The sequence below is a fragment of the Denticeps clupeoides genome, chromosome 1 (genome assembly GCF_900700375.1).
Source record: "Denticeps clupeoides chromosome 1, fDenClu1.1, whole genome shotgun sequence".
Taxonomy (NCBI): Eukaryota; Metazoa; Chordata; class Actinopteri; order Clupeiformes; family Denticipitidae; genus Denticeps; species Denticeps clupeoides.
The window spans coordinates 1,737,257-1,751,619 of record NC_041707.1 but is presented as its reverse complement, the minus strand read 5'-3'; the positions used below and the strand labels follow the sequence as shown (position 1 = coordinate 1,751,619).

At 48.0% G+C, this 14,363-nt stretch overlaps 2 protein-coding genes across 16 annotated transcripts in view; both read right to left on the bottom strand.

Moving 5' to 3' along the window:
* Window positions 1-779: 779 nt before the first annotated feature.
* Window positions 780-4,005, bottom strand: LOC114791519 (breast cancer metastasis-suppressor 1-like protein-A). The gene is made up of 10 exons (XM_028982173.1): window positions 3,732-4,005; window positions 3,563-3,653; window positions 3,365-3,492; window positions 2,589-2,668; window positions 2,363-2,474; window positions 2,002-2,091; window positions 1,854-1,918; window positions 1,739-1,778; window positions 1,529-1,658; window positions 780-1,447 (listed from the first exon to the last, which is right to left on the bottom strand). The coding sequence occupies exons 1-10, from the start codon at window positions 3,865-3,867 to the stop codon at window positions 1,330-1,332; spliced, it is 990 nt and encodes a 329-aa protein (XP_028838006.1). The 5' UTR covers window positions 3,868-4,005; the 3' UTR covers window positions 780-1,329.
* Window positions 4,006-5,496: 1,491 nt separating this feature from the next.
* The window catches only part of LOC114784770 (gephyrin-like), a 29,605-nt gene continuing 20,738 nt past the window's right edge, over window positions 5,497-14,363 (bottom strand). For 3 of the 15 annotated variants that reach the window (XM_028970429.1, XM_028970465.1, XM_028970540.1), the window contains 18 exons: window positions 13,997-14,071; window positions 13,295-13,357; window positions 12,271-12,313; window positions 12,043-12,180; window positions 11,310-11,471; window positions 9,993-10,085; window positions 9,823-9,878; window positions 9,538-9,657; window positions 9,396-9,454; window positions 9,135-9,288; window positions 8,877-8,998; window positions 8,708-8,795; window positions 8,218-8,291; window positions 7,787-7,851; window positions 7,247-7,348; window positions 6,857-6,960; window positions 6,669-6,765; window positions 5,497-6,593 (listed from right to left, as the gene is read on the bottom strand). In XM_028970429.1, the coding sequence (XP_028826262.1) occupies window positions 6,460-6,593; window positions 6,669-6,765; window positions 6,857-6,960; window positions 7,247-7,348; window positions 7,787-7,851; window positions 8,218-8,291; window positions 8,708-8,795; window positions 8,877-8,998; window positions 9,135-9,288; window positions 9,396-9,454; window positions 9,538-9,657; window positions 9,823-9,878; window positions 9,993-10,085; window positions 11,310-11,471; window positions 12,043-12,180; window positions 12,271-12,313; window positions 13,295-13,357; window positions 13,997-14,071 (1,749 nt within the window). In that variant the 3' untranslated portion in view covers window positions 5,497-6,459. The other 12 variants (XM_028970501.1, XM_028970547.1, XM_028970475.1 and 9 more) reach the window with 9 other exon arrangements.

The following is a 14,363-nucleotide window of genomic DNA, read 5'->3' as shown; positions in this document are numbered from 1 at the left end:
CAGATACAGGTAACTATACAATACAACTACACAGCGCCCCCTATGGACAGATACAGGTAACTATACAATACAACTACACAGCGCCCTCTATGGACAGATACAGGTAACTATTCAATACAACTACACAGCGCCCCCTAAAGACAGATACAGGTAACTATACAATACAACTACACAGCGCCCCCTATGGACAGATACAGGTAACTATACAATACAACTACACAGCGCCCCCTAAAGACAGATACAGGTAACTATTCAATACAACTACACAGCGCCCCCTAAAGACAGATACAGGTAACTATACAATACAACTACACAGCGCCCCCTAAAGACAGATACAGGTAACTATACAATACAACTACACAGCGCCCCCTAAAGACAGATACAGGTAACTATACAATACAACTACACAGCGCCCCCTAAAGACAGATACAGGTAACTATACAATACAACTACACAGCGCCCCCTATGGACAGATACAAGTAACTATTCAATACAACTACACAGCGCCCCCTATGGACAGATACAGGTAACTATACAATACAACTACACAGCGCCCCCTATGGACAGATACAGGTAACTATTCAATACAACTACACAGCGCCCCCTAAAGACAGATACAGGTAACTATTCAATACAACTACACAGCGCCCCCTAAAGACAGATACAGGTAACTATTCAATACAACTACACAGCGCCCCTAAAGACAGATAATGGTACCTATACAATAAAACTACCATGGCGCCCTATAGACAAGATTCTAAGAATTCTGAAGTACAGCATTTAAAATACAAACACCAGGATATTTTTTATTACTTCAGATCAGACATAGTTTAAGAGAATTATGTATGACAATTTATGACACAGCATTTTAGATTTTGGCACTTGAACAGGAACACAATAAATGTGTATCCACACACACATTACAAACACTACACACACAAATATAAATACTTAGGTAAATGGAGGTCAGTATACAGAGTATGATACAAAATATAGAAATATACTTTATATAAAAGGCATATTTTGAACTTGATCTTGGTGGCCTGTGTCTCTTGAAAAGTTGTACAGACTTCACAAAAAATTATCTGAAAAAAATTATATGAAAACAAACTGAACCACATTTAAAAAAACAAACACAAACATAACCGTTATCTGCATTGATACTGCTGGACTGTGCCATAAAAATTGAATAAAAAAAGTACTGTGGTGGGACAGCATTTGTACCCAGACCATGTGTCTGATCTCCACACCTCAGTCACTCATTTCAGAGAAAAGGTCTAAGAAAGACCGTGTGACAGAACGGCTGAGGGTCGTGTCTGGGAGACGCGGTCAAAAGTGTTTTATGGTGTATCGGCCCTTCTGCAGCTGAGAGATGTACAGTTTGGACTTGCTGCCATCCAGCCGCTTGAACCAGACTTCATCGTGGTTGATGGTGGTTATAATGGCGCTGAAAAAAAAGGATTAATTACATTATTATGGCATTAAAATACAATTTAGACAATAACATAAAAACTTCTCATATGATTACCTGGTAGGAAACTCATCCTTCTTGTCTATGCAGATGCTCTGGCCACGGCAGTACCACTCGCCATCATAAAACAGGCGGCCCTCCTCTGAGCGTGCCACATGCTGATGCTTCTCGCTCTTGGGCATGGCCGCTGAATGCACGGAAGGGAAAAAGCGGTATGACTCTTTATAGAACAATAAAGCATATCGAGTATGAAAGAGCGAAACTCACGGTCCGGCTTTACTCTGTGAGGTCCCAGTGTGGCCATCGCCTACAAGAGATCAGACATCTTTCATAAAACCATAGCAAACACCAGTACAGAGCACATCCGTAACCAGAAGCCTACCTTCCGAATGGCCGTCCAGTCCTCAAGAATGTCCAGATCTTCCAACATGTAAACTATATATGGTCGTGGCCGAATTAAAGAAATATGACGATTGGAGCGGTGAAATTCTGGTGATAGGAGGGTCAAAAATCATTCCTCAGAAGGATATCAGAAACAACCACCTGCTTCTTCTTCTTGTCTGGACTGAAAGGGTCTTTCCTTTTGCTTCTTCGCGTCTGAAGTTCATCGCTCCACAGTCCTGTAAAGAGAAGCAGAGAGTGGAGAAAACACCAGTGGAACAGCAAATAAAAAAAAAAAAAACACCATGACGTGGCGGGCGTGGTCCTGCGTACCATTTACATTTACATTTACAGCATTTATCAGACGCCCTTATCCAGAGCGACTTACAATCAGTATTAACAGGGACAGTCTCCCTGGAGCAACTTAAGGTTAAGTGTCTTGCTCAGGGACACAATGGTAGTAAGCGGGATTTGAACCCGGGTCTTCTGGTTCACAGGCGAGTGTCTTACCCACTAGGCTACTACCGGAGGTTATGTCTATGCTGTGCCGATCTTCCTCCAGGCGGCGGATTTTCTCCTCCAGCTCACTCTGAACCGTATCAAACAGCAGCAGCTTCTCACTCTTCACACACGAGCAGAGTGCAGAGAGTTGAGTAAGTGTGTGTGTGTGTGTGTGTGTGTGTGTGTGTGTGTGTGTGTACACGCACGCGTGTACCATTGCAGAAGTCTAACTCACCTCCCAGTGCTGAAAAGCTGCCTGAGTTTCGCACTCATACTTGTTCTTCACAGAGTCCAGACACAGTTCCCGGTAAATTCCTGATGGATGTCAGCGCATTAATATCAGGATTAAAACATCTCCCTCATCTCTTCCATCAGGCGATGGAACCATTGAAAAGCAGATGACCATTTTAAACTTTTGGGATTGAGTCTTGCATTGTGGCTGACTGTTTTCTAACAGTGGTGGCCTAAGGAAACGGCCTCGTAATCAGGAGGTTGCCGGTTCGAATCCCGATCCGCCAAAGTGCCACTGATCAAAGCACCGTCCCTAAACACACCTCCCCGGGCGATGGGTTAAATCACAATGACAATCACTTTCACTTCACTTCATAAACGCTGCAGAGCTGTTCCCACCTGGAACACCGATGGCATGGTGTAAATGAGCCCAGTTCTGTGAAGGAGATGGTTGTGATGGTTGTGACCAACCATCAAAATGTTGCCGAATCCACTAGGGGATCTCAGCGATACGATTATATGCCGAGATGTCGTGATACTGTACATATTGCGATATCCTGCAGTTCACTGAAAATGTAAAAACCGAGTTGAAATACGAGATGCTGCGATCGGTCTGTCATGGATTGCAATTTTACTCTGCCTGAAATGCCAGGAGTGGAGGTTCCAGTTGCACGCGGATTCATCTCATGTTGATGTTCCTGTACCATGTAAAATAGCGCGAGATATTCCCCAGAATCCACCTAAGATCAGCTGATTGAAGAGTCGTCGTGAGACACGTACCGGCCACCTTAGTCCGGATCTGCATGTTCTCCTGCAGGGCGGCCAGCGGCTCCAGGTACTCGGGGGCTTTGCCTGCGATCACCTCCTGCAGTTTGGCCTCGACTTGACTCAGCCGCTCCTTATAGAGCCTGAGGAACAGACACTTTTATCCAGCGCGGAACCGAACAGAGACGGCCAGCACATAAATTGAACACCCACTGGTCCTTCAGGTCTGTGAACTGCTTCTCCAGGTTGCTCATCTCGTCGATGCACTCCATCCTCCGCCGCTCGCAGTCCTCGTCGTCCATCTCTGCGGGAGAAGAACGGTTAGCGGCCGGCGTCCACGGAGCGCCTTCGCAGGACCACGTTTCTGCCTGGGTTCCGTTACCTGAACTGTCCCCATCCTCGGACACGGACGTGGTCTCCGAGTCCTCCTCCTCCGAGCTGCTGCCCTCCTGCTCCGCGTACTCCACGTCCATGTCGTCGTGGTGGCTCTCCTTCTTCTCCCGCGAGTGGACCGGCATCGCGCCCGGCCACCAGGAGCCCGGGATTTCGCTCGCTAGCTAACTAACGAAGGCGGCGTGCAGAACGTCAGGAACACACGAGAAACGTAAACAGCAGCCGCGGGACAATCGTTTTCCGAGGCAAAGGGAAACGCGCCAATCCCGAGGCGGCTTACTGGGAGGCGAAGTGGCGCGCTATTCGCTACTATGGTGAAGGCGGGAGTTGTAGTAAATACGGGTTCAGACTGAACGGCGGAAGTAGGACTGGAAACTACATTTCCCACAGTGCAGTGGGGCACGGTGAGCGCGTTTGCCGTACAGCAACGGGCATAGTCTTTTTTTTAAATTAATTGTTGTTTTATGCGCTACTGCTTTATTTTTGGAGCTGCTCGATTTATCAAATGTAAAACCCAGACAATTACACGCCAATACAGATGTTCACAAAGATAAATCTGTAAAAAAAAAAAAAACAACCTTTAACCTTACTGAAACCTGCTATTAAATCTCATTCGAGTAATGTACTGTTAATGTACTGAGTAAAATACTGTTCAGAGTGATGTCCTGATTTACTGTACAGAGTAATGCTCAGGGTGATGTCCTGCTTTACTGCAGAGAGTGATACTCAGTGATGTCCTAGTTTACTATGCAGAGTGATGTCCTGGTTAACTGCGCAGAGTGATGCTCAGAGTGATGTCCTGGTTTACGGTACAGACTAATGCTCAGTGTTGTCCTGGTTTACTCTGTAGGCTGAAACCCAGAGTGATGTCCTGGTTTACTGCACAGAGTGATGCTCAGAGTGATGTCCTGGTTCACGGTACAGAGTAATGCTCAGTGTTGTCCTGGTTTACTCTGTAGGCTGAAACCCAGAGTGATGTCCTGGTTTACTGCACAGAGTGATGCTCAGAGTGATGTCCTGGTTTACTACGCAGAGTGATGCTCAGAGTGATGTCCTGGTTTACTACGCAGAGTGAGGCTCAGAGTGATGTCCTGGTTTACTGTACAGAGTGATGCTCAGAGTGATGTCCTGGTTTACTGTACAGAGTAATGCTCAGTGTTGTCCTGGTTTACGGTACAGACTAATGCTCAGTGTTGTCCTGGTTTACTCTGTAGGCTGAAACCCAGAGTGATGTCCTGGTTTACTGCACAGAGTGATGCTCAGAGTGATGTCCTGGTTCACGGTACAGAGTAATGCTCAGTGTTGTCCTGATTTACTGTACAGAGTGATGCTTGGAATGATGTCCTGGTTTACGGTACAGACTAATGCTCAGTGTTGTCCTGGTTTACTCTGTAGGCTGAAACCCAGAGTGATGTCCTGGTTTACTGCACAGAGTGAGGCTCAGAGTGATGTCCTGGTTTACTGCACAGAGTGAGGCTCAGAGTGATGTCCTGGTTTACTGTACAGAGTAATGCTCAGTGTTGTCCTGGTTTACTGTACAGAGTGATGCTTGGAGTGATGTCCTGGTTTACGGTGCAGAGTGATGCTCAGTGTTGTTCTGATATACCTATAAGTGTTGTGCTGGTTTCCTGTGCAGATGTTCAGAGTGATGGATAATATAAAACATATAGCTCTTACTCTGATAAGAGTTACAAAATATGATTACAGAGTGATGCCACATGCACATATTCTTTGAAAAGAAAGAAACAAATACATTTTTAATAATGAGAGGTTTTAATTTAAAGTCATTTTCTTATCATTACAGAAAATGATATTATAATACATAGTTCTCCAGGAGTCTTCTGATCTCCAGTATGTTCATATATGAGTGCTGGTTACAGATCTGTACATCACCACTCTCACATTGTCATCATCCCCCTCTCGCATTATGTATTATAGATCTATATATGGAATACGTTTAAAAAGAGTCTCAGCACATAAATAAGCTGTTTTCTCTCAGGTTTAGATATTTGATATTAACTCAAACAATACCATAGTTCCTTTTGACACAGGGTGGCCTGGACAGTGCATGTAGGAAAGAAGGTGAAAAGGGTGGTCTGGGGGTGGGGCAGGTAAGGGGTCCAGGAAGGTCATAGATGTCAAGTAAATTGACCACAAGGAAGCTCCAGAACAGATGTGGGCATGACTGACCCTGCTATCCATCTCTGAGCTTCTGAGGGATTTGGCACTGGGCACATGAACACAACTCAAGTGATAAACAAGTCTAATGAAGCCTTATGAAGCTTTACAACACTGATGGGAGCCCCCTGCGACTCCACTGCTGTGCGTCACGTCGCCAGACGAGGACATCCTGGAGCTGGACATGGCGGGTTCCTACTGAAACGCTACAGCATTGATAAGTTCCAGAGTGAAACACACAACGTGATGGCTGCTAACGATAAAGACAGTGATGATCTTCAGAATTATAATAATCTGAATAATTACAATAATATAATACAGAATAAATCATTTATATTCTTACTGTAAAATGTTTTTTTTTCTCTCTGCAATAATATACTCTTTAAATTAATAGTTTCATAAACATTTCTTTTGATTTGACTCAAAGTCTCTGTTCAAATCTGAAGAAGAAAAAAAAAAAAAACGTTGCCGTGCCATTGCATATTACAGAATAGAAATGATATGTGGACATGCACCACTGGGCTCCTGCTGAGGGGACATCAGAGTCGTCCGATGACCATGACGTCCACCACCTCTCCTTTGTGCAGCTCCACGTATTGCTCAGTCTTGGGCGGCAGCATCAACAGGCCGTTGGCACTGCGCATGCTCATGAGACGGCTACTCATCTGGTTCCCTGCAGGAGACGGGAGGACAGACGTGGGTGGACGTGGAGGAAAAATAAGTGAGTGAGTGTGTGTGTGTGTGTTACCTGTGCTCTGTGCCCATGGCAGCGGCTCCTGATGATGCCAGGTCAGGATGCAGCGGTGATATTCTGGTCGTGGGTCCAGCTTCACGTCACATGACAACTGTGGGCGCACAGGTGACATCACACCGTGGCGTGCCTTTTTCTGACCACATGCCTGAGATGAAACGATGAGACGTGTGTGTGGTTTTTACCCGCGCTTTGATGATGGTCGGCCGCGGGTCCAGGATTCCCTGCATCTTCCGTAGAGCCGGGATGACGAAGAGGTTGCAGGTGACGACGGCGGATACGGGATTACCTGGGAAGGGGGACGTCATAGACATGAAAAGGGGCAGAACCATCTGTAGCACAGTAAATGGTGCTTTGGGATGAGGCGTGTCTCATGGAAAACATCAACCGCTGCTGCTGCTGTTACTACGACCGCAGAAACTCCCATAAAACTGGTAGTGGGCGGAGCCAGGGGTAAATGGGTGGGCTTGGAGAGAGGGATGGGTCAAACAAGGAAAACAAACTGGAAGGGCCCCGCGCTGAGTCGTTTCAGAGCTTAACACGGTCTACCTCCATAAAGGTCAGAGGTCACCTACTTCCACGTGGCGGGGGGATAACAGGCTGCCTGCTCGCCTCGCTGTCACTCATGGACGGAGCTTCAAGGAGGGTGGGGCCTGTGTCTCTGAAGGTAAAATTGCCTTCGGGAGTGGGAGAAAGAGAGGGGCGCATCACAGCCTGGTCGCCCAATCACACGCCACAAAGGGTCGGGTTCTCCAGGCGCGGGCATATTTGGGTGAGGAGAGCAGGGAGGAGCACAGAGCAGGAACGTTCTCGAACAGGATCGATGGGAGGCTGGTGGTGGGCTTCTTCAGGAGGAGGGGAAGGGCTGATATCCATCTGAAGGCTCAGGGTCCACATGTGGGCTTCTTGATTGATTGTGGGCGGGACTGGATAAAGGGCGGCTCTATGGGGACAGCTTGGAGCACAAAGGGCGGAACAGCAGCAGCTGGTCAGGGGACGGACCGACACCAACCACACACACACACACACACACACACACGGCTGCATGAACGCATGCAAACATAAACAGATGAATGTTCACACATAACATCACATGCATAAACATGAACCCATACCTGGCAGCGCAAATATGAGTTTCCGGGCACCATCAGTGTCCAGCGTGGCAAAAGTAGTGGGGAGACTGGAGAGGAGAAAGGGTCACTGTGCTTATAGTTATTTCATACGTGTGTGCATGTATGTATGTGTATGTAATAAGTGAAGTGATTGTCACATGTGATACACAGCAGCACAGCACACGATGCACACAGTGAAATTTGTCCTCTGCATTTAACCCATCACCCTGAGTGAGCAGTGGGCAGCCATGACAGGCGCCCGGGGAGCAGTGTGTGGGGACGGTGCTTTGCTCAGTGGCACCTCAGTGGCACCTTGGCGGATCGGGATTCGAACCGGCAACCTTCTGATTACAGGGCCACTTACTTAACCGCTAGACCACCACTGCCATGTGTGTGTGAATGCAGAATAAAACCAATGTATAAATCACACTCACCCTGGCTTCATGAAGACGCGGCCAAAGTGGATCTGGGCATGGAGGTCAATATCTAGCACCTGCTTTAGGTAGTCCTGAAACAGAACATCTTTATATTCAACTCAGCCCTCGGGAAGGGGGTGATTCTGCCCCCTGGTGGTCAGCATCTGTGTGTCCAATGTGTCCTCTGCATATAACCAATCAGCCTTGGTGAGCAGTCTGTGAGCAGTGTGTGGGGACGGTGCTTTGCTCAGTGGCACCTTGGCAGCTCGGGTTTTGAATGGACAACCTTCTGATTACGGGGCCGTCTCCTTACCCGCTGCCTCCCGCTCTGGGCAGCCACTGCCCCAGGTACTGGCTGTTATCCTGTATTTGTATTTTATAGTTTTTCCCATATTTATTTCTACTGGTGACATCTCACTGGTGCGGTGTGAGAGGAGGACTGTAGATTCATTGTTAGTTTATTGCTTTGTGAGATTGTGTTCTGTAATCAGTGTGTGTGTGTTTCTACCTTCTCTCCCATGGAAACCCCTCCTGAAGTGATTATGACATCAGCGCGGCTGATCCCCTCATTCAGGGCATTCAGGAGGTCATCTGGACTACAGGGCAGAAAAAAAAACAGCGTGTGTGTGTCTAACACTGTCACTGTGTGTGTGTTTGTGTGTGTATGCGTGTCTCACTTGTCCCCCACGATGCCCAGGTTGATGGTGGGGTATCCATGTTCCTGGATGGTGGCTAACAGTGTGGAGCGGTTACTGTCTCTGATCTTCCCGGGGTGGAGATCATCTTCTGGGTTTAAGAGCTACACACACACACACACACACACACACACACACACATAAACATTTTAACAATCTCTAGAAATAGACGCCTTTAATAATTTAAAGCTCTAGTTAAGTGGTGTGTGTCATGTGTGGCACACTTTCTGTCATGCCCACCTCATTTCCTGTGGACATGACGGCCACCACAGGGAACTTCTGCACCTCCACCTCGGTGACCCCTACGGTGGCCAGCAGCCCGATCTCAGACGGGCCCATGTGTGTCCCCTTTGCCAGAACACACTCCCCTCGCTTGATGTCATGACCGATGGGCCTGTGAGAATGTTGGTTGGTTAGTGAAGTGTGAGTGTGTGTGTGTGTGTGTGTGAGTGTGTGTGTGTTTTTTGGAACACTTCAGCTACTGCTGCTGAGTGACCTGACCTGATGTCCTGTCCAGGCCGAGCCTGAACCAGAATTCGCACCTCCAGCTCTTCTGTACCCTGCACATTCACATCAGAAACATCAGCTGAAGTTCCTGGAAGCCTGGACGTGTGTGTGTGTGTTTGTGTGTGTGAGAACTCACATCCTCAGATTCTCTCAGCAGCTCGGTATCTTCAACCTGCACCACAGCGTCAGCACCACATGGGATGGGGGCGCCTGTTGTCACACGCATCACTTGACCTGGCATGACTGTATGTGTGGGCTGAATAATCACACACACACACACACACACACACACACAAACACACTAAATGAGCACCTTGCAGCACATCGCTCTCTAATCCTGATTCCTCGGGTCAGGGTCCAGGTCGAAAATTCGATCCTAATCTAATGTATGAATAATGAACTTATCTTGTGTGTGTGTTACCTGCTCTCCTGCCTGTGATTCTCCAATGATGAAGCGGTCGCCGGGTCCATCAGCGGCTGAGAAGCACACAGGGTGATTGAGGGAGGGTGAGTTGCAGCAGAAGGTGGTGGTGTGTGTGTGTGTGTGTGTGTGTGGGGGTGAGTACAGCCTGCATGGTGGCGACCTCTCACCTCTCACAGCGTATCCGTCTTTTACTGAGGCTGGGAAGGGGGGCAGGTTGTCTTTGGCATAAACGTCCTGGGCCAGAACCCGACCCATCCCATCTACAGGGGGATACAGGATAAGATATCATGAAATATGAGACACACACTTACACACACATACCTGTGTGTTACTGCAGTCATTTTGTCGCTCATGCTCAACTCAAACACTATGGATACCAGCACAATAAAACAACAAAGGAGATCAGTCCAGCCATTTAACAAAAAAAATTTGAGTCAGAAAAAGAGTCCAGATTGTAGCTGAGAAAAGTCAACCTGCAACTATCCTGCTACGAAAAACGTAAAAATGGCTAATGGTCCAAGGATGCTAATGGTTTGTAGTGTTGTTTTCTGCTGGGTAGTCAGGAACTAACTAACTTACTACAATCATGTTCTCCCTGATCATATTGTTTGTATTTTTCTCACAATACGAACATTAACCAGTTCCCCCATGATTTCCCAATTTTTTGGGGTGATTTCGGGGTAATTTTTTGGCGAAAATTGTGCATTAGGATTGAAAATATGCACTAAATTGCTGATTTTGCAGGAATTGACATGATTGCAAAATTGCGAAAAACTGGAGGGACTAAATGACCATAAAGAAAATGTGTACAGCTTCCACTATATTCATCAGTGTGGTGACATCGAGGCTGAATTTCGCAAACTATAATCAACAATCGTAATCCAGCAGCTTGAACAGTAGAACTACGTACAGTTTCCGCATCAGACATTATTAATGCAAATGACTATGGTAGCTGGAAATGTGGAAATATGCTGTTCACTAATGCAAGTCGGTCACTTTAAAAGCACCATTGATTATTAGTTTTAATGACCTTAGCACAGATATAAACTGTTGGGGAATTCGGCATGAGTACGCGTGAAGGAATGGCAGCAGTGAGCGAGAGCAATGAGAACAGGAACAGACACGGATGGACGGACGGATGGTCGGACGGTGGAGGAAGGGCCTTCTAAAAACAAAATGGCAGGAGAGAAAGCATGAGGAAGGTGGAAGCTCCTCCCCTCCAACCCCACTGGTCTCCATGCTGCGCCTGGGATCAGTTTCTGTGCAGAAACTGGCGCCGGAGGTCATCAGCTGAGCAGCATGGGGAGCAAGTGGGCACAGCGATGGCATCGGCGTTACCATGGCAACATCACAAGCAGCAGCCGCATCATGCAGCGGGGGAAAGCAGCGGCGCTCTACAGGCCACTGCTGGTCTGGGGGTGGAACTGCGCTCTGCTTGGCCCTCTGCTTATCTGTGCCCACTGCCCCCTTCCCCAGTGCTGTACCTGTGTGATGCCAGGGGGGTGGGCTGGCATGGGCTACACCTCTCTTGTTGGATTTTGGCCCCAGGGTGGCCGACTGAGGGGCTTTTTTCCAGTCCAGGCCTGGGAGGGGCCACACGGTTTTATGGTGCAGCGCGAGGCTCGGCTCAGCGGCCCGGAGTCCTGCTGTACGCAGGAGGGGCAACTCAGACACGTTACACACAACGTCCCCCAATCACACACACACACACACACACACCCAAAAACACATACCAATACACAGACATGAATACGCACAGAGCAACACAGAAGTCAACTGCGGCACAAGCGCACAGCAACATGACGAAGCATGAAGATGGAGCTTCAGAAGGCAAGTCATCTGAAGATGTTCATGGTGTACATCAAAGGACCTGAGGATCCTCAGTAAAATCAATTATTATCTGAACATTTCATTATTCCAAGAACACCAGCCGCTACTCACCAGGACATGCAGAGATAATTCAATTTCGGTAAGGCCTTTGCATGAAGATGTGTGTGTGTGTGTGTGATGCTCTGGAACTGGAAATTCCCAGTTAGTCCCCCAGCGCTAATGAACACACACTATCTGTTGGTCTGGTGGCGTGGTTACAGTCACTAATTCATCTGGTGACGATGATGGGACAGTGACACACACACACACACACACTCTAGAATGAAATGAGGCGTGGCCTGTGTGTGTCCAGGAAGGACGAGACGCTGATGATCTGCTGCTCCTCACCCCTGTAGTTGATGATCTCGGTCCCCAACACTGCGGTCATCTCCAGCACAGTGATGAAGGCCTTGTCCATGGAGGTCAGGGGGAAGGGTGACATGCGGTGCCTCCGGGCCACTTTGGTGATGTCTACCGCGCTATGACCTGAAAAACGTCAGAATAGACAGTCTTTATAATTCAAGACAGAACTATTCATCTGCCCCAACGCACACACACACACACACACACACTTACTGGATCTCAGGATGTTCTCTTTGCTGCCACATCGTGACTGCACCTATAAAGAGGGAGAAGGAGAGAGAGACAGAGGAAGAGGAGGTTGAGGAAGCGGAGGACTGCGGAACGAGGGACAGGAGAAGAGGAGGTGGTCTGGGTGAGACGGGAGGAGCCGATGTTCTCCATCCATCTTCCCTGGTGACCGAATCAGAACAGTCAATTTCACACGGACAGAAGAACCACAACGGTCACGTCTATTCCTCTACTGTTCTACAGCCACATCATCATCATCATCATCATCATTATTATTATCATCATCATAATCATGACAACAGGATGACATTATGATTCATGTCAGAAAGCTACAACCCAAACAAGCACCATATAACACTGAGCAGTTCTGAATATTAGAACTAACTGTGCAGGTGTATTGATAATAATAATAATAATAACAACAACAATAATAATACAAAACAAATAAATAATAATAATACAGACTAGAGCAATACAATAAAATATTTTTCCCTCAGGCCACGAATGGTTGAGTTCATGTCTGGTTCTGTCTGTGAACCGTTACTGTGTTTCAGGTGGAACCTCCACCCTAAGCCCCACCCCACCCCCGTATGACCTGTGACCTCAACACATGATGCGTGGCCTAGAGGGAGGGGCTCCTCTACAAAAAAACCTCAGAGCCTCTTAACTAGTGTGCGAGGGCGAGAACTCAAACACAGACGAGTGGCAGGCTGAGAGAGAGAGAGAGAGAGAGAGGTAAACAAATGGACAGAGAGAGACGGATGGAGAGGTGGAGGTGGAGCTCGGGCCGAGCAGCTCCTACAGCAGTGCAGCAGAAAACAGAAAAGAAACAAAACAGCAGAGACACAAGCGTCTAGACGGGACGGACGAGTCTACAGAACCAAACGGAACACTGAACACACCGCACACGTTTAATGGAGGATGGAGAGAGGGAGGGAGAGAGAGAGAGAGAGAGAGAGAGGGTGGGTGGAGGGTGACGTGTCTCCTGTCGCTCGGGTGGAATAGTTACTCGCGAGTCGAAGGTCCGGTGGCCGCGCCGCTCAGTCCTGAGCCCCTCCAGCCTAGAGTGGAGCTTCCACACGGACAGAAACAACAGGGTTTACAACAGACACAGCAGTGGACCCACAACTCACCCCCACCCCCTACAACACAGGTAACACAACACCGACACCACCACACTGCCGTCACCACGGACCACGCAACGGCACAAACGCAGCGGCCGAGGGCACGCAAAGCGCCACCAAACCAGGAGACACAAACAGCCAAACGGCGGCAAGAGCGGACGGAGCCTGCTGCTGACCACCTGACCTGGCGCCACGTGTGTGTGTGTGTGTGTGTGTGTTAATGTCCTGCTATTAAAATATAATGCCATCGCCCTTCAAACATCGGCCCACCTTATTACACGCCACAGTCAGGTCCGTGGTCACGTGACCGCCCGCTGATGAATGATGTTGCTAAGGAACAGCCGGATTAGAGGGTTAAGTGTCCGTTTCCCTAGACTGAAAGAGAACGTCGGGCGGAGCTGATCCACGAGTGTGAGACGGAGGCAATTTCCGAAGTTTCTCAGTAACAGGTGCAGCAGCACCATGGAAAAAATTATCAAAAGAGATAAAGCATGCTCTTCCGGTTCCTGGGATGTAGGTGTGTGTGTGTGTGTGTGTGTGTGTGTGTGTGCATACAAGTGTTGGTGTGTGAGTGTGTGTGTGTTTACCTGGTCCAAGGTAGAATACCTTGACTTGAGCGTGATGACCTCGTCCAGGTTTGCCCTGAACTCTCTTCGAGAGGCCTGGAGAAACCCACAGGACATTAACTTTACGCTGGATATGTCATACACACACACACACACACACACACACACACTCTGTCATGCGCATTCAGAACACACACCTCAGAACTTTTTACTTTACTTCACGTAAGACACACAACCAGTACGCTTAACCAAACTAAACACACGCACACGCACCACGGTCACTATAATTACTTGAAGGAAGATGTGATGATGGGACTGGAGGAGAAGAAGAATGGAGAAGCGGTGCAGTGCAGGGGGGAAATATGTCCAGTAAGGGGCAGGAGTGTGA

Coding starts and splice junctions, on each gene's coding strand:
- LOC114791519 (XM_028982173.1), bottom strand. CDS start 3,867: ATGCCGGTCCACTCGCGGGAGAAGAAGGAGAGCCACCACGACGACATG. Junction 2,475..2,588: donor CAGCTTTTCAGCACTGGGAG/GTGAGTTAGACT, acceptor TCGTGTGTGAAG/AGTGAGAAGCTGCTGCTGTT. Junction 1,919..2,001: donor GAAGCAGGTGGTTGTTTCTG/ATATCCTTCTGA, acceptor TAATTCGGCCAC/GACCATATATAGTTTACATG.